The 19,548-nt window shown below is 41.8% G+C and overlaps 1 protein-coding gene across 4 annotated transcripts in view; it reads right to left on the bottom strand.

The window, feature by feature from the left end:
• Positions 1-19,548, bottom strand: part of LOC128648915 (E1A-binding protein p400) — a 459,430-nt gene that overhangs the window by 243,105 nt on the left and 196,777 nt on the right. For all 4 annotated transcript variants that reach the window (XM_053701869.1, XM_053701871.1, XM_053701873.1 and 1 more), the window contains one exon: positions 3,837-3,882. In XM_053701869.1, the coding sequence (XP_053557844.1) occupies positions 3,837-3,882 (46 nt within the window). The remainder of the gene's footprint in view (positions 1-3,836; positions 3,883-19,548) is intronic.

Genomic DNA, 19,548 nt, shown 5'->3' with positions numbered 1-19,548 from the left:
ATCTGCATACCAAGTCCTGCATGGCCACGCAGGTGCTATCAAAATCACTGAAGCTCTCTCCTGCTTGATCTTGGCAATCAGACGAGGGAGCAGAGGAAACGGTGGAAACACATAAGCCAGGTTGAAGGACCAAGGCGCTGCTAGAGCATCTATCAGCGCTGCCTTGGGATCCCTGGACCTGGATCCGTAACAAGGAAGCTTGGCATTCTGACGAGACTGGTAATGCCTGTCTAGGAAGGCGAACCTGAGAAACCGATGATGATCTCTGTGTATCGGAATGTGAAGATAAGCATCCTTTAAGTCCACGGTAGTCATATATTGACCCTCCTGGATCATAGGTAGGATGGTTCGAATAGTCTCCATCTTGAAGGATGGGACCCTGAGAAATTTGTTTAGGATCTTGAGATCTAAGATTGGTCTGAAGGTTCCCTCTTTCTTGGGAACTACAAACAGATTTGAATAGAAGCCTTGCCCCTGTTCCTCCTTTGGAACTGGGTGGATCACTCCCATAACTAGGAGGTCTTGAACACAATGTAAGAATGCCTCTCTATCTGGTTTGCAGATAATTGTGAGAGATAAAATCTCCCTTTTTAGGAAGAAGCTTTGAAGTCCAGAAGATATACCTGGGACACAATTTCCAACGCCCAGGGATCCTGGACATCTCTTGCCCAAGCCTGGGCGAAGAGAGAAAGTCTGCCCCCTACTAGATCCGTTTCCGGATCGGGGGCTGATCTTTCATGCTGTCTTAGAGGCAGCAGCAGGTTTTTTGGCCTGCTTTCCTTTGTTCCAAGCCTGGTTAGGTCTCCAGACCGGCTTGGACTGGGCAAAATTTCCCTCTTGTTTTGTATTAGAGGAAGTTGAAGCTGCGCCACTCTTGAAGTTTCGAAAGGAACGAAAATTAGTCTGTTTGGTCCTTAATTTGTTGGACCTATCCAGAGGAAGGGCGTGACCTTTTCCTCCAGTAATATCAGAAATGATCTCCTTCAGTCCAGGCCCGAATAGGGTCTGCCCCTTGAAGGGAATGTTGAGAAGCTTAGACTTTGAAGTAACGTCAGCTGACCAGGATTTAAGCCATAGCGCCCTACGCGCCTGAATAGCAAAACCTGAGTTTTTAGCCGTTAGCTTGGTTAAATGAACAACGGCGTCAGAAACAAATGAATTTGCTAGCTTAAAAGCTTTAAGCTTGTCAAGGATATCATCCAACGGGGTTTCTACTTGTAGAGCCTCTTCTAGAGACTCAAACCAGAAAGCCGCAGCAGCAGTGACTGGGGCAATGCATGCAAGAGGCTGGAGAATAAAACCTTGTTGAATAAAATTTTTCTTAAGGTAACCCTCTAATTTTTTGTCCACTGGATCTAGAAAAGCACAACTGTCCTCGACCGGGATAGTTGTATGCTTCGCTAGGGTAGAGACTGCTCCCTCCACCTTAGGGACCGTCTGCCACAAGTCCCGAGTAGCAGCATCTATAGGAAACATCTTTTTAAAAACAGGAGGGGAAGAGAACGGTACACCTGGTCTATCCCATTCCTTAGTAATAATTTCTGAAAACCTCTTAGGGATTGGAAAAACATCAGTGTAAACAGGCACTGCATAGTATTTATCCAACTTACACAATTTCTCTGGGACTACAATGGCAACACAGTCATCCAGAGTTGCTAAAACCTCCCTGAGCAACACGCGGAGGTGTTCAAGCTTAAATTTAAATGTAGACATATCAGAATCAGGTTGAAGTGTCTTCCCTGAATCAGAAAAATCACCCATAGATAGAAGCTCTCCTGCTTCGGTTTCTGCACATTGTGAGGGTATATCAGACATAGCTACTAAAGCGTCAGAGAGCTCTGTATTTGTTCAAGCCCCAGAGCTGTCTCGCTTTCCTTGTAACCCTGGCAGTTTGGACAATACCTCTGTAAGGGTATGATTCATAACTGCCGCCATGTCTTGTAAAGTATACGCAATGGGCGCGCTAGATGTACTTGGCGTCCCTTGAGCGGGAGTTATAGGTTCTGACACGTGGGGAGAGTTAGTCGGCATAACTTCCCCCTTGTCAATTTCCTCTGGTGATAAATCTTTTAAAGCCAGAATATGGTCTTCAAAATTTATAGTAAGATCAGTGCATTTGGTACACATTCTAAGAGGGGGTTCCACAACGGCTTCTAAACATAATGAACAAGGAGTTTCCTCTATGTCAGACATGTTTAACAGACTGGTAATGAGACCAGCAAGCTTGGAAAACACTTTAATAAATGTGAAAAAGCAGAATATAAAAAACGGTACTGTGCCTTTAAGGGAAAAAAACAATCACATAAACTGCAAAACAGTGAAAAAAAGCAGTAAACTCTACAAAATTTTTACAGTGTGTATAATAGACTAAAATAGCATTGCACCCACTTGCAAATGGATGATTAACCCCTCAGGCTCAAAAACGAATCAGAAAAACGGTAAAACCGTTATAAACAGTCACAAGCAAACTGCCACAGCTCTACTGTGGCTCCTACCTGCCCATAAAACGACTTTTGAAGGCACAAAAACCCTTTACAGAGGTCCTATATGTCAGGGGACTCCTTCAGGGAAGCTGGATGTCTCAGACTGTAAAAACTACTGCGCAATTAAAGCGCAAAAATAGGCCCCTCCCACCATGCACTCAAAGTGAAAGGGCCATAAATAACTACTCCTAGGAGAAATCTAGTAAGCCATGTGGAAAACTAGGCCCCAAATAAAGATTTATCACCCTCATTAAAAAACGTTTTTTATATATCATGCAAACGTTTTACATACTAAGTAATAAGAGCATGTAACATGAATATTACCCTTTACTGCAAGCATGATCCCAGTTGTTTGTTAAATCACTGTAATCAGGCTTACCTTAAATATATCAGGCACTGTCAGCATTTTCTAGACCTTATCATCTCTCTAGAAAAAAATATACTGAACATACCTCAGAGCAGTTAATTCTGCAGGCCATTCCCCCAGCTGAAGTTTTCCCATACTCTTCAGTTATGTGTGAGAACAGCAGTGGACCTTAGTTACAACCTGCTAAGATCATCAAAAACCTCAGGCAGAACTCTTCTTCTAATTTCTGCCTGAGGCAAAAACAGTACAACGCCGGTACCGTTTAAAAATAAACTTTTGATTGAAGATAAACTACACTAAATCCCCACATATCTCTTGATACTTCCTTTCTTGTCGAGAGCTGCAAGAGAATGACTGGGAGTGGCAGTTAGGGGAGGAGCTATATAGACAGCTCTGCTGTGGGTGTCCTCTTGCAGCTTCCTGTTGGGAAGGAGAATATCCCACAAGTAATGGATGAATCCGTGGACTGGATACACCTTACAAGAGAAATGAACATTTTAATTTTGGCCTTTCTATCCCTTTAAAGGGCTATTATAATGACAGCATGACATGCCTTAATTAATTAACACATGTCATTTTATCACTAGTGACGCTGGAAAGCTATGCGTTTAACTTTTGCAAAGAATTTAAATAATTAAAGTACTGCTCGGGATCTGCAGAGAACAGCTGGTACCAAGCAGAAACTGCCACTGATCTAATCAACATTAATAGCCTCACGACCCAGCAAATTGGAGCATTTCATTTTATAACTATAATGGCCTTTTAAGCACTATATGGCAGCAGCTCCTGCAATAATGTTTGCAACGTTATACAAATATTACAAAATGCTTCCATATAGTGTTCAAGACTTGAGCAGACCCATAAGCCAAGTAATGCTCTCAAGAATGAGAAATACATTTCAAAGAATACCATGCCCCTTTAACAACAACGTAATACATCAGAACCAATTAAAACCACCAAAAACGAATACAATTGAAGGTGAATACCTGTAGTTATACTAGTTCCTGGAACTGCTGTCTTTATGGTGCCAGTCTGCAAAAAAGAAAGAGAAGGGATGTTTTTTAAAGGTATTTATGATAATTTCCTGTATGAAGCCTATAACTAATGAAGTAGGATTCTACAAGTAATAGAAATGAACACCACTATGTGTAGAAAAATAAAAACAAAAGCAAATTTTTTTCTTACTAGTATGGTAACATTTTCACATTTAGTGAATGATAGCACTTGGAATAATGCTTAACCTACAGTATATACAGTATACTGACTTCATGCCTACATAGACAAATAGATCTTCTCCGCTTTCAAGCAGTTACTTTCTTAAAGGGATACTGAACCCAATTTTTTATTTCATGATTCAGATAGAGCAGGTCATTTTAAGCAACTTTCTAATTTACTCCTATTATCATTTTTTCTTCGTGCTCTTGCTATCTTTATTTGAAAACGAAGGCATCCAAGCTAAGGAGCAAGCCAATTTTGGGTTGGGAACCCTGGACAGCACTTGTTTAATGTTGGGTGCATTTAACCACCAATCAGCAAGCAAAACCCAGGTTGTGAACTAAAAATGGTCTGGCTTCTAAACTTAAATTCTTGCTTTTCAAATAAAGATAGCAAGAGAATGAAGAAAAAATGATAATAGGAGTAAATTAGAAAGTTGTTTAAAATTGCCTGATCTATCCGAATCATGATAAATTGCCTGATACATTTCTTTCTTGCCGGATATGGAGAGTCCACAACATCATCAATTACTAGTGGGAATATCACTCCAGGCCAGCAGGAGGAGGCGAAGAGCACCACAACAAAGCTGTTAAGTGTCACTCCCCTACCCATAATCCCCAGTCATTCGAACGAAGGGAAATGGAAAAAGGAATCCACAAAAGCTTCATTTTTGAAAGCCCAAGAATAGGAGACAGCCCACGTGGAATGAGCCGTAATTCTCTCAGGAGGCCAAGAAAGAGAAGCAGTAGCTTTCTGACCCTTACGCTTTCCAGAGAAACAAACAAACAGGGCAGAGGACTGGCGAAAATCCCTAGTCGTCTGAAGGTAGAATTTTAGAGCATGCACAACATCCAAGTTGTGTAACAAACGTTCCTTATGAGAAGGGTTAGGACATAGAAAAAGAATAACAATTTCCTGATTAATATTTCTATCTGAAACCACTTTAGGGAGAAATCCCACTTTAGTACGAAGAACCACCTTATCAGAATGAAAAATCAGGTAAGGCGAATCACACTGCAAAGCCGAGAGTTCTGAGACTCTCAGAGCAGAAGAAATGGCAATAAGAAACAAAACCTTCCAAGATAACAACTTAATGGAATGCAATGGCTCAAACGGAGCCTGCTGCAAAACTTTAAGAACAAGGTTAAGGCTCCAAGGAGGAGCAGCAGACTGAAACACAAGCCTGATTCTGACCAGGGCCTGACAAAAGGATTGAACATCTGGCACATTCACCAGACGCTTATGCAACAAAATAGATAATGCAGAAATCTGACCCGTCAGAGAACCAGCTGACAATCCTTTCTCCAGGAAAAAAGACAAAATCGTAGGAATCCTGACCCTACTCCAAGAGTAGCCCTTGGATTCGCACCAATAAAGGTATATACGCCATACCTTATGGTAAATCTTTCTAGTAACAGGCATGCGAGCCTGAATCATGGTCTCAATGACTGACTCAGAAAAACGACGCTTAGACAGAACTAAGCGTTCAATCTCCAAGCAGTCAGCTTCAGAGAAACGAAATTTGGATGAAGGAATGGACCCTGAGTTAGAAGGTCCTTCCCTCAGAGGCAGCCTCCAAGGTGGAAGAGATGACATCTTCACTAGGTCTGCATACCAGATCCTGCATGGCCACGCAGGAGCTATTAGAACTACCGATGCTCTCTCCTGTTTGATACGAGCAATGACTCATGGAAGGAGAGCAAACTGAGGAAACAGATATGCCAGACTGAAATCCCAAGGAACCGCCAGAGCATCTATCAGGGTGGCCTGCGGATCTCTCGACTGTGAAACGTACCTTGGATGCTTGGCGTTCTGCCAAGACGCCATCGGATCCAACTCCAGCATCCCCAATTTCAAGGTAAACCTGGAGAACACCTCCGGATGGAGTGTCCACTTCTCGGCATGAAATGTCTGTCTGCTCAGGAAGTCCGCTTTCCAGTTGTCCACACCTGGAATGTAGATGGCAGAAAGACAGCAATTGTGAGCTTCCGCCCACTGAACAATCCGAGCCACCTCCTTTATGGTTAAGGAACTCAGAGTTCCTCCCTGGTGGTTGATGTAAGCCACTGAGGTGATATTGTCCCACTGGAACCTGATAAACCGTGCTAAGGACAACTGAGGCCAAGCCATCAGCGCATTGTAAATCACTCTCAACTTCAAGATGTTTATGGGGAGAGCAGACTCCTCCCAAGTCCATAGTACCTTCGCCTTTAAGGAGTCTCAGACTGCTCCCCAGTCCAGCAGGCTGGCGTCCGTGGTTACAATCACCCAGGAAGGTCTGCGGAAGCATGTGGCCCGAGACAGATACTCCTGAGAAAGCCACCAAGGGAGAGATCTCTTGTCGACTGATCTAGATCTATCCTCTGAGACAGATCCGAATGATCCCCATTCCATTGTCTGAGCATGCATAACTGCAGAGCTCTCAAATGGAATCAAGCAAAGGGAATGATGCCCATGGAAGCGACCATCAGACCAATTACCTCCATACATTGAGCCACTGATGGCCGAACAGTAGACTGCAGAGAGAGGCAAGAGGAAAGAAATTTGGATTTTCTGACCTCTGTCAGAAAATTTTTCATAGATAGGGACTATATTATGGTCTCTAAGAAAACTACCCTTGTAGATGGAACTCTTTTCCAGATTCACTTTCCATCCGTGGGAATGTAGAAAAGACAAGATCTCTGTATGAGAGTTTGCTTGTTGAAAAGATGGCGCCTGAACTAAAATGTCGTCCAGGTAGGGCGCCACTGCAATTCAACAAACAGGGCAGAGGACTGGCAAAAATCCTTAGTCGCATGAAGGTAGACTTTTAGAGTACACACAACATCCAAGTTGTGTAACAAACGTTCCTTATGAGATGAAGGATTAGGACATAGAGAAGGTACAACAATTTCCTGATTAATATTTCTATCTGAAAGCACTTTAGGGAGAAATCCCACTTTAGTACGAAGAATCGCCTTATCAGCATAAAAAATAAAGTAAGGCGAATCACAAGGAGGAGCAACAGACAAACACAGGACTGATTCTGACTAGGGCCTGACAAAAGGATTGAACATCTGGCACCTGAACTGATTGGAGAATAGCAAATGTAATATCTCTTCATAAAAAGGGCAGTAGAGAAGAATCTGGCAACTACAGGCCAGTTAGTTTAACTTCAGTAGTAGGGAAATTAATGGAAAGCCTCTTAAAAGAAAGAATTATGACTTACATAAAGACAAACAATTTAGAGGACCAAAATCAGCATGGTTTTACTTCAGGGAGATCATGTCAGACTAATCTAATTGACTTCTTTGATTATGTAACAAAAGTATTAGACAAGGGAGGAGCAGTTGATGTAGCATATCTAGATTTCAGCAAAGCATTTGACACCGTCCCACACAATAAACTTATTCACAAACTATATCTCCTTGGTCTAGATTCAAAAATTGTGAACTGGGTGGAATGCTGGCTTAAGGACAGAAAACAAAGTGTCTTAGTAAATGGAGTTCATTAAGCAGAGGGGGCTGTTACTAGTGGTGTTCCTCAGGGGTCAGTTCTGGGGCCTGTTTTGTTTAACATATTTATCTGCGATATCAGCAAAGGGCTACAGGGGAAAGTATGTCTCTTTGCAGATGATACAAAAATTTGCAACAGAGTGGATGTTCCAGGGGGGGGTAGACAAAATGAGAAGTGATATACAACAATTGGAGGATTGGACAAACGACTGGGATCTAAAGTTTAACACAGCAAAGTGTAAAATAATGCATTTAGGGAAGAAAAATCCAAATGTTAATTACAGACTCAATGACACTTTACTGACTGTTACAGACGAGGAAAAGGACTTGGGAATTATTATTTCAGATGATTTAAAACTTGGTAAACAATGTAGTAATGCAGCGAGTAAGGCTAGCAGAATGCTTGGATGTATTGGTAGAGGTATTTGCAGCAGAAATAGTAAGGTTCTTATGCCACTTTATAGATCATTAGTTAGGCCTCATCTTGAGTATTGTGTGCAGTTCTGGAGGCCATATCTTCAGAAGGATATTAACAAACTTGAATCTGTGCAAAGGAGGGCTACCAAAATGGTACAAGGTCTAAAAAATAAAACTTACCAGGATAGACTCAATGACCTAAATATGTATAGCTTAGAGGAGAGAAGGGAAAGAGGTGATATGATAGCAACTTTCAAGTACATTAAAGGGTTTAGTAAAACTGAGGCTGTGGGTATTTTACATAAAATGGAAAATTCAAGAACAAGGGGTCATGAGCTCAAGCTAAAGGGTAGTAGATTCAGGAGTAATTTGAGGAAGCACTTCTTTACAGAAAGAGTGATTGATTTATGGAATAAACTTCCTCAAGAGGTAGTAGCAACAAACACTGTGGGGGACTTTAAAAATGCATGGCACAAGCATAGGGCTATCCTACGAACTAGATAAGTTTATACTGTTAGGTAAGGTCGGGCAGACTTGCTGGGCCTATGGCTCTTATCTGCCGTCAATATCTATGTTTCTATGTTTCTATCCACAAGACGCATATGCAACATAATAGATGATGCAGAAATCTGACCCTTCAGAGAACTGGCTGACAATCCTTTCTCCAGACATTCCTTAAGAAAACACAAAATCCTCGGAATCCTACTCCAAGAGAAGCCCTTGGATTTGCACCAAAAAAGGTATTTACACCATACCTTATGGTAAATCTTTCTAGCAACAGGCTTGCAAGCCTAAATCATGGTCTCAATGACCGACTCAGAAAAAACACGCTTAGACAGAACTAAGCATTCAATCTTCAAGCAGTCAGCTTCAGAGAAACGAGATTTGGATGAAGGAATGGACCCCGAGTTAGAAGGTCCTTCCTCAGAGGCAGCCTCCAAGGTAGAAGAGATGACATACTAGGTCTGCATACCAGATCCTGCGAGGCCACGCAGGAGCTATTAGAATTACTCTCTGTATGAGAGTTTGCTTGTTGAAAAGATGGCGCCTGAACCAATATGTCGTCCAGGTAGGGCACCACTGCAATTCCCTGAGACCTGATCACTGCCAAGAGAGCCCCCAGAACCTTTGAAAAAATTCTGGGAGCTGTGGCAAGGCCAAACGGGGGAGCCACAAACTGAAAGTGTTTGTCTAGAAATGCGAATCTCAGGAACTTGTGATGATCCCTGTGGATGGGAACATGACAATACGCATCCTTCAAGTCTATGGTCGTCATGAACTGACCCTCTTGGACCAAGGGAAGAATGGAACGAATAGTTTCCATTTTGAAGGACGGTACCCTGAGAAACTTGTTGAGACACTTTAGGTCTAGAATAGGGCGAAAAATTCCCTTTTTTTTGGGAACCACAAACAGATTTGAATAGAATCCTAGACCCTGTACCCTTACAGGAACTGGAACTATCACTCCTAGGAAAGAAAGGTCCCAAACGCAATTCAAGAATGCCTCTCTTTATCTGGTCTGCAGATAATCTTGAGAGGTGGAACCTGCCCTTGGAAGGAAAAGTCTTGAATTATAGTTTGTAACCCTGAGATACTATGTCCACAGCCCAGGGATCTGGGATATCTTGTATCCATGCTTGATAAAACAGAGAAAGTCTTACCCCCCACTTAATCAGATCCCGGATTGGGGGCGAACCCTTCATGCTGATTTAGACTCAGCTGAGGGTTTCTTAGATTGCTTCCCCTTGTTCTAAGACTGTTCCTGCTTGGAAGAGGGAGAGGAAAACTTTCCTTTGAAGTTTTGAAAGGAACGAAAATTACTTTGACGTCCTTTAGGTCTATTCTTCTTGCCTTGTGGAAGTAAAGACCCTCTTCCACTAGTAATGTCAGAAATTATTTCTGCCAGACCAGGTCCAAACAATGTCTTATCCTTATAAAGAAGCGCCAGAAGCTTGGACTTGGAAGTAACATCAGCAGACCAAGATTTTAGCCACAATGCCCTGCGGGCTAGCACAGCAAACCCAGATATCTTGGCTCCCAGGTTAATAACTTGCATGGTAGCATCAGAAATAAAAGAATTGGCTAGCTTGAGAGCCTTAATTCTGTCTTGGATCTCCTCCAGGTGTGTCTCTACCTGAAGAAAATCAGACAAGGTGTCGAAACAATAAGAGGACATACTTGATACAGTGGCAATACAAACTGCAGGTTGCCATTGAAGACCTTGAACATCATCTTCAAATAAGCTTCCAGCTTTTTGTCCATAGGATCCTTGAAAGAGCAACTATCCTCTATAGGAATAGTAGTTCTCTTAGCCATAGTAGAAATGGCCCCTTCTACTTTCTGCACCGTGCGCCATGAATCTTTAATGGAGTCAGCGACAGGAAACATCTTTTTAAAAACAGGAGACAGGGGAAAAGGTATCCCTGGCTTCTCCCATTCCTGTGCAATAATCTAAGTTGCACGGTCTGGAACAGGAAACACTTCCACAGAGGAAGGGACATCAAAGTATTTATTGAGTTTACCTAGATTTCCTAGGGTTGACAACGACAGGAGTATCGGAGTCGTCCAAAGTAGCCAAAACCTCCTTTAACAATACACAAAGGTGTTCAAGCTTAAATCTGAAGGTTACTACTTCAGCATCAGATGAAGGAATTATACTGTCCAAATCTGGGATTTCACCCTCAGAGGCTACCGACGTATCCTCCTCATCAGACTTATGAGAGGGCAACCTGAGTAGCTGAGGTTGGAACAGAAACCTTACCATCTGAATCTCTAATCTTCTTCCCTTTAGCATAGGAAAGGAAGATAAAGCCGCAGATACCGCAGAAGAAACCTGAGCAGCAAAGTCTGTGGGCAAATAAACTCCTCCAGGAGACTGAGAGGAACCGCAGGGCAATGTATGTGATGCCACTAAGGCCTGGGACGTTTGAATGAGAAAGCTGTGGCATTGCCTAAACAGCATCATCCTGAGTGAATGGTTGGCTCAGAAACAAAAAGATTATCTTTAGGTTTTAAAGAAACAGTCTACAATAGAATTGTTATTGTTTTAAAAGATAGATAATCCCTTTATTACCCATTCCCCAGTTTTGCACAACCAACACAGTTATATTAATATACGTTTTACCTCTGTGATTACCTTGTATCTAAGAACCTTCTTCCAGCCCCCTGATCACATGACTGTGACTGTTTATTATCTATTGTCTTGCATTTAGCATTGTAATGTGCTAAATCTTAAAGGACCAGTCAATACAGTAGATTTGCATAATCAACAAAAGCATGATAAGACGACAATGCAATAGCACTTAGTCCGAACTTCAAATGAGTAGTAGTTTTTTTTTAAAAACATTGCAAAGTTATGTATATTTCCACTCCTCTTGTATCATGTGACAGCCATCAGCCAATCACAAATGCATTTTGTTAATGGAAGTAAATTGGAAAGTTGTTTAAAATTGCATGCTGTAATTTGAATCATGAAGTTTAATTTTGGCTTGAGTGTCCCTTTAAATAACTCCCTGTGCCTGAACACAGTGTTATCTATATGGCCCACGTGTACTTTCAATCTCTTTGTGTTAAAAAGGAATTTAAAAAGCATGTGATTAGAGGCAGCCTTCAAGGGCTTAGAAATTAGCATATGAGTCTGCCTAGGTTTAGTTTCAACTAAGAATACCAAGAGAAATAAGCAAATTTAATGTTAAAAGTAAATTGGAAAATTGATTAAAATTACAAGTCCTATCTGAATAATGAAAGCTTAATTTTGACTAGACTGTCCCTTTAAAGTCCTATCTAGACATGAGGAAAATTGCATGGGCAAAACAATTTGATTCTCCAAACAAAGCAGACACCTGTCCATAGGAACAGATTCCTGTTCCATGATTGAAATACATTTTTTTTGTCAAAAATAAAATATACTTTATTGAGGTACTGTCACTTTTAAACACAAAAAAGCGATAGACTTTTGCTAATAAGGCATTCCGCACCCTCACTACTTGCTGAAGTTAACCCCCAAGCATGCAAAATAAAATTGGGCAGAAATAAGGAAAAAAGTACGGATTCACTAACTACACCCCTACACCTCAGCCTGTGACTTAGGTGCAATAAGACTCCATTGGAGCAGACGAGGAAGTCCCATGACCGGCAAATGAAGCTGCGCCACAAATATAAAGCGTGCGCTTTAAGCCGGAAAAAGCTGCTGCCGAGAAAAGAAAGCCGCTTCTTAAGTACTGCATCAGAGCAGGCTAAAAGGATCGCCATTATTAGCGATAACCCAAACCAGGCCAAAAACACCTTGCTCACAGATCAGATAGTGAACTAAGTACCACGTCTGCAGATACAATACATAAATAAATCCATGAGCCACCAAAATAGGGTTAACTCCTTCATTCCCAATACAGGAGATTAACCCCAGTCTCAATCTCACATACAAAATGTGCCTGCCCACTGCCTGCAATTAATCCTGCAACCAGGATTCTAGTCCCAAACATGAATGCAGAGAGATTTCAGCTTAACCACTTTAGTGCCAGTCTCCCAGCCCCAGAAGATGAAGGCACTTACCTGCAATCTAGCCGTCCGGCAGGAGGACAGCTTACAAGGTGTGAAAGGATGCACCTCCTTACAGAGACCTGTAGAAAAAAGAAAGAACAGAGTAAACCTACTCTGGCTTTCTATACAAGGGCAGCAAAATGTTAGGAAAATGCAGCAAGGCCCACCTCACAAGTTCATAACTGCTTTAAAGCCACCACTACCCTACTGAAGAGATTAACGTGGACTAGGGCTAGACCCCAAAAATCTTGCTTGTAGCAAAAGAAATCCAATTTTCTTCAGAGACCAGAACTTCACCTCCTCAATTGACAAAGGCAAACAGAATGATGGGGATAATGGGTAGGGGAGTGACACTTAACAGCTTTGCTGTGGTGCTCTTTGCCTCCTCCTGCTGGCCAGGAGTGATATTCCCACTAGCAATTGATGACGTTGTACACTCTCCATATCTTAGGAAAGAATTGTGGGTTTAGTATCCCTTTAAGAACATTCTAGGAACTACTGATCTGATGTTTTATTTGCATTTCCAGCTCATTGGTTGTAATCCACAAGCTATTTACTATTTTATGTTTTAGAGGAAAAAACAGACATGGACTTATAAGCAAGCGCCTTTTTCTCCTCATACAGATGTGCTAGTGGGCCAAAAGCTTCACTCAAATAAGCACATTCTTTCTATTTTTGGTCTACCTGCCTCCTGGGATTACCTTGTGACTCTACCAACGTTTAATTATATTAGCTATCCAATGTGTTCTCATCTACTTTACCCCTTTTTACCTTTCTCGACATTGTTTCAGGACAGTTTAATAGTCGTATATGAGCAAAAAGCTACAGAGGAACGTACACATATGTATTGCACAGTGATAGAGGTGGAAAAATGTAATTGGTTCTCATCTCTGTCAGTCACTCTTATGTATGCGAGTGGCAGCATACATTAATAAACATGCTTTCATGTTCCCTTAAGAGCATTAACAAACACACTATAAATGAGTGTGAATCAATATTTGTCATTAAAGGTTAACAAGTTGCAGTAGCTTTAACTACTGAAACCAACAACGGAGTAGACTAATATTAAGCAATGACTTAAATTATAAATACCATCTCCAAAGAAATGTAGCGTTTGTACTAGAGAACAAGTGAAGTGAGACTGTTTAAAGGGAAATGCCAAGAATAATGTTCCACAAAAAGAAGGAACAAAGCTAAAAATCATAATTCATTCTTACCTGATAAATTAATTTCACAATGGCGAGAGTCCACTATCCATTACATATGGTCATTACATTCCTACCACTAGGAGGAGGAGCAATTTCCCAAACTCCTAAAGCCCTATAAAACCCCTCCCACCTCACACATACCTTAGTCTAACTCAGTGTTTTTCAAACAGTGTGCCGTGAGAGATCCTCAGGTGTGCCGCGGCAGACTGACAACAATGTGACATTTTTTAAATTTTGCTTGTTTTTATTCTGGGCCGTTTTTTAATTTTGGGTGAGATGATGACTGAGGGCAACTGCGCAGCGGCAGCTCACCTCCCTACCCATGTTCACACTTGGAAGGAACCCCCACCCACCACAACACATGCCTAGTGTGCTGGCTCTACACGCAGCACCACGAAACAGTTTGTAGGAGGCATGACAGCACAGTACAGTGTGTGTGTGTGTGTGTATATATATATATATATATATATATGCATGCTGTATTAGGCTACAATGTGTTATTTTGTAAAATTTTGGGATGGTGGTGTGCCGCAGGATTTTTTAATGTAAAAAAGTGTGCTACGGCAAAAAAATGGTTGAAAATCACTGGTCTAACTTATAGCCAAGTAGTGAGGTTAAAAAGGAATAAGAGCCAAAAAGAAGCAGGGAAGAGAGATGTGCTTAAAACAAATCAGCCCCCCAAAAAAGGGAAGGGGCTCGTGGACTCTCGCCTCCATGAAAGAAAGAAATTTTTCAGGTAAGTATAAATGTTTTCTTTCATATAGGTGGTGAGAGTCCACAATCCATTACATATTGAAACCAACACCAAAGCTGTAGAAGTCCACAAGAAACTATTAAGGGATTGCTTGAAAAAACAGCTTTTTTTCACTGAGAAATTAAATCCACAACCCAAAAGAATTAAATCTCTTATAAAAAAAAACAGGCATAATCAGTAAACTGAGACAACTGCCTGAAGGCCTTTCTACCAAAGGCTGCTTCAGAGGAAGCAAAAACAACAAAATGGTAAAATTTACTAAAGGTTTGCAAAGACAGCCAAGTGGTTGCCTTGCAAATTTGATCAACTGAAGCCTCATTCTTGAAAACCCAAGAAGTGGCAACTGACCTAATAGAATGACCCGCCTCCAAATAAGCCTTGTGAATCAAAAGTTTCAATCAAGAGGCTGAAGAAAACAGAGGCCTTCTGACCTTTTCTAGGGCCAGAAAAAGGAACAGACAGACTAGAAGTTTGTCTTAAAACCTTAGTATCATTAACATAATATTTCAATGTTCTAACATTATCCAAAAATGCAAACATCTTTCTGAAGCATTCTTACAATCAGGAGGCTAGGGAAGTTTCCCTGTGACACCCAGTAAGCCAACTTTCACCCATTACACTACTAAGAGGATTACATGGCTACTTCAAGAACCCCAGTCCAGTCTTGCTGGGAAACTACCAATTAACCCCTTAGTGACCAGAGCACTTTTCCATTTGTTAATCGTTTGGGACGAAGGCTATTTTTACATTTCTGCGGTGTTTGCGTTTAGCTGTAATTTTCCTCTTAATCATTTACTGTACCCACACATTATATACCATTTTTCTCGCCATTAAATGGACTTTCTAAAGATGAAAAAAAAACAATTTTTTCAAACTTTGACACCCAAAATCTGTTACACATCTACAACCACCAAAAAACACTGATGCTAAATAGTTTCTAAATTTTGTCCTGAGTTTAGAAATACCCAATGTTTACATGTCCTTTGCTTTTTTGCAAGCTATAGGGCAATAAATACAAGTAGCACTTTCTATTTCCAAACCACTTTTTTTTTTCAAAATTAGCACTAGTTACATTGGGACACTGATATCTGTCAGGAATACCTAAATATCCCCTGACATGTATGTATGTATGTATATATATATATATATATATATATATATATATATATATATATATATATATATATATATATATATATATATATATATATATATATATATATATATATATATATATATATATATATATATATAATTTTTTTTAGAAGACATCCCAAAGTATTGATCTAGGCCCATTTTGGTATATTTCATGCCACCATTTCACCGCCAAATGCGATCAAATAAAAAAAATCATTCACTTTTTCACAATTTTTTTAAATTATTTACAAACAGCTTGTGCAATTATGGCACAAATGGTTGTAAATGCTTCTCTGGGATCCCCTTTGTTCAGAAATAGCAGACATATATGGCTTTGGCGTTGCTTTTTAGTAATTAGAAGGCCGCTAAATGCCACTGCGCACCACACGAGTATTATGCGCAGCAGTGAAGGGGTTAATTAGGGAGCATGTAGGGAGCTGGTAGGGTTAATTTTAGCTTTAGTGTAGTAGACATCTCCAAGTATTGATCTAGGCCCATTTTGGTATATTTCATGCCACCATTTCACCGCCAAATGCGATCAAATTAAAAAAACATAATTTATGCTTACCTGATAAATTTATTTCTCTTGTAGTGTATCCAGTCCACGGATCATCCATTACTTGTGGGATATTCTCCTTCCCAACAGGAAGTTGCAAGAGGATCACCCACAGCAGAGCTGCTATATAGCTCCTCCCCTCACTGCCATATCCAGTCATTCGACCGAAACAAGACGAGAAAGGAGAAACCATAGGGTGCAGTGGTGACTGTAGTTTAATTAAAATTTAGACCTGCCTTAAAAGGACAGGGCGGGCCGTAGACTGGATACACTACAAGAGAAATAAATTTATCAGGTAAGCATAAATTATGTTTTCTCTTGTTAAGTGTATCCAGTCCACGGATCATCCATTACTTGTGGGATACCAATACCAAAGCTAAAGTACACGGATGATGGGAGGGACAAGGCAGGAACTTAAACGGAAGGAACCACTGCCTGTAGAACCTTTCTCCCAAAAACAGCCTCCGAAGAAGCAAAAGTGTCAAATTTGTAAAAGTTTGAAAAGGTGTGAAGCGAAGACCAAGTCGCAGCCTTGCAAATCTGTTCAACAGAGGCCTCATTTTTAAAGGCCCAGGTGGAAGCCACAGCTCTAGTAGAATGAGCTGTAATCCTTTCAGGGGGCTGCTGTCCAGCAGTCTTATAGGCTAAGCGTATTATGCTCCGAAGCCAAAAGGAGAGAGAGGTTGCCGAAGCTTTTTGACCTCTCCTCTGTCCAGAGTAAACGACAAACAGAGCAGATGTTTGACGAAAATCTTTAGTAGCCTGTAAGTAAAACTTCAAGGCACGGACTACGTCCAGATTATGCAAGAGACGTTCCTTCTTTGAAGAAGGATTAGGACACAATGATGGAACAACAATCTCTTGATTGATATTCCTGTTAGAAACCACCTTAGGTAAAAACCCAGGTTTGGTACGCAGAACTACCTTGTCTGAATGAAAAATCAGATAAGGAGAATCACAATGTAAGGCAGATAACTCAGAGACTCTTCGAGCCGAGGAAATAGCCATCAAAAACAGAACTTTCCAAGATAAAAGTTTAATATCAATGGAATGAAGGGGTTCAAACGGAACTCCCTGAAGAACTTTAAGAACCAAGTTTAAGCTCCACGGGGGAGCAACAGTTTTAAACACAGGCTTAATCCTAACCAAAGCCTGACAAAATGCCTGGACGTCTGGAACTTCTGCCAGACGCTTGTGCAAAAGAATAGACAGAGCAGAGATCTGTCCTTTTAAAGAACTAGCTGATAAGCCTTTGTCCAAACCCTCTTGGAGAAAGGACAACATCCTAGGAATCCTAACCTTACTCCATGAGTAACTCTTGGATTCACACCAATAAAGATATTTACGCCATATCTTATGGTAGATTTTCCTGGTGACAGGCTTCCGAGCCTGAATTAAGGTATCAATGACTGACTCGGAGAAGCCACGCCTTGATAGAATCAAGCGTTCAATCTCCATGCAGTCAGTCTCAGAGAAATTAGATTTGGATGATTGAAAGGACCTTGTATTAGAAGGTCCTGCCTCAGAGGCAGAGTCCATGGTGGAAGAGATGACATGTCCACTAGGTCTGCATACCAGGTCCTGCGTGGTCACGCAGGCGTTATCAGAATCACTGATGCTCTCTCCTGTTTGATTTTGGCAATCAGTCGAGGGAGCAGAGGAAACGGTGGAAACACATAGGCCAGGTTGAAGAACCAAGGAGCTGCTAGAGCATCTATCAGCGTTGCTCCCGGGTACCTGGACCTGGATCCGTAACAAGGAAGCTTGGCGTTCTGGCGAGACGCCATGAGATCCAGTTCTGGTTTGCCCCAACGATGGACCAGTTGAGCAAACACCTCCGGATGGAGTTCCCACTCCCCCGGATGAAAAGTCTGACGACTTAGAAAATCCGCCTCCCAGTTCTCTACGCCTGGGATGTGGATCGCTGACAGGTGGCAAGAGTGAGACTCTGCCCAGCGAATTATCTTTGAGACTTCTAACATCGCTAGGGAACTCCTGGTTCCCCCTTGATGGTTGATGTAAGCCACAGTCGTGATGTTGTCCGACTGAAATCTGATGAACCTCAGTGTTGCTAACTGAGGCCAAGCTAGAAGAGCCTTGAATATTGCTCTTAACTCCAGAATATTTATTGGGAGGAGTTTCTCCTCCTGAGTCCACGATCCCTGAGCCTTCAGGGAGTTCCAGACTGCGCCCCAACCTAGAAGGCTGGCATCTGTTACAATCGTCCAATCTGGCCTGCGAAAGGTCATACCCTTGGACAGATGGACCCGAGAAAGCCACCAGAGAAGAGAATCTCTGGTCTCTTGATCCAGATTTAGTAGAGGGGACAAATCTGAGTAATCCCCATTCCACTGACTTAGCATGCATAATTGCAGCTGTCTGAGATGCAGGCGTGCAAATGGCACTATGTCCATTGCCGCTACCATTAAGCTGATTACTTCCATGCACTGAGCCACTGACGGGCGTGGAACGGAATGAAGGACACGGCAAGCATTTAGAAGTTTTGATAACCTGGACTCCGTCAGGTAAATTTTGATCTCTACAGAATCTATAAGAGTCCCTAGGAAGGAGACTCTTGTGAGTGGTGATAGAGAACTCTTTTCCACGTTCACCCATGCGACCTCAGAAATGCCAGAACTATCTCTGTATGAGACTTGGCAATTTGAAAGCTTGACGCCTGTATCAGGATGTCGTCTAGATACGGAGCCACCGCTATGCCTCGCGGTCTTAGAACCACCAGAAGTGAGCCCAGAACCTTTGTAAAAATTCTCGGGGCAGTGGCCAACCCGAAGGGAAGAGCTACAAATTGGTAATGCCTGTCTAGAAAGGCAAACCTTAGGAACCGATGATGATCTTTGTGAATCGGTATGTGAAGGTAGGCATCCTTTAAGTCCACTGTGGTCATGTACTGACCCTCTTGGATCATGGGTAGGATGGTCCGAATAGTTTCCATTTTGAATGATGGAACTCTGAGGAATTTGTTTAAGATCTTTAGATCCAAGATTGGTCTGAAGGTTCCCTCTTTCTTGGGAACCACAAACAGATTTGAATAAAATCCCTGTCCTTGTTCCGTCAGCGGAACTGGATGGATCACTCCCATTACTAGGAGGTCTTGCACACAGCTTAGGAATGCCTCTTTCTTTATCTGGTTTGCTGATAATCTTGAAAGATGAAATCTCCCTTGTGGAGGAGAAGCTTTGAAGTCCAGAAGATATCCCTGAGATATGATCTCCAACGCCCAGGGATCCTGAACATCTCTTGCCCACGCCTGGGCGAAGAGAGAAAGTCTGCCCCCCACTAGATCCGTTTCCGGATAGGGGGCCGTTCCTTCATGCTGTCTTGGGGGCAGCAGCAGGCTTTCTGGCCTGCTTGCCCTTG

This window comes from Bombina bombina, chromosome 2 (assembly GCF_027579735.1).
Source record: "Bombina bombina isolate aBomBom1 chromosome 2, aBomBom1.pri, whole genome shotgun sequence".
Taxonomy (NCBI): domain Eukaryota; kingdom Metazoa; phylum Chordata; class Amphibia; order Anura; family Bombinatoridae; genus Bombina; species Bombina bombina.
The sequence above is the reverse complement of the archived record's forward strand: the minus strand, read 5'-3'. Positions and strand labels throughout refer to the sequence as shown.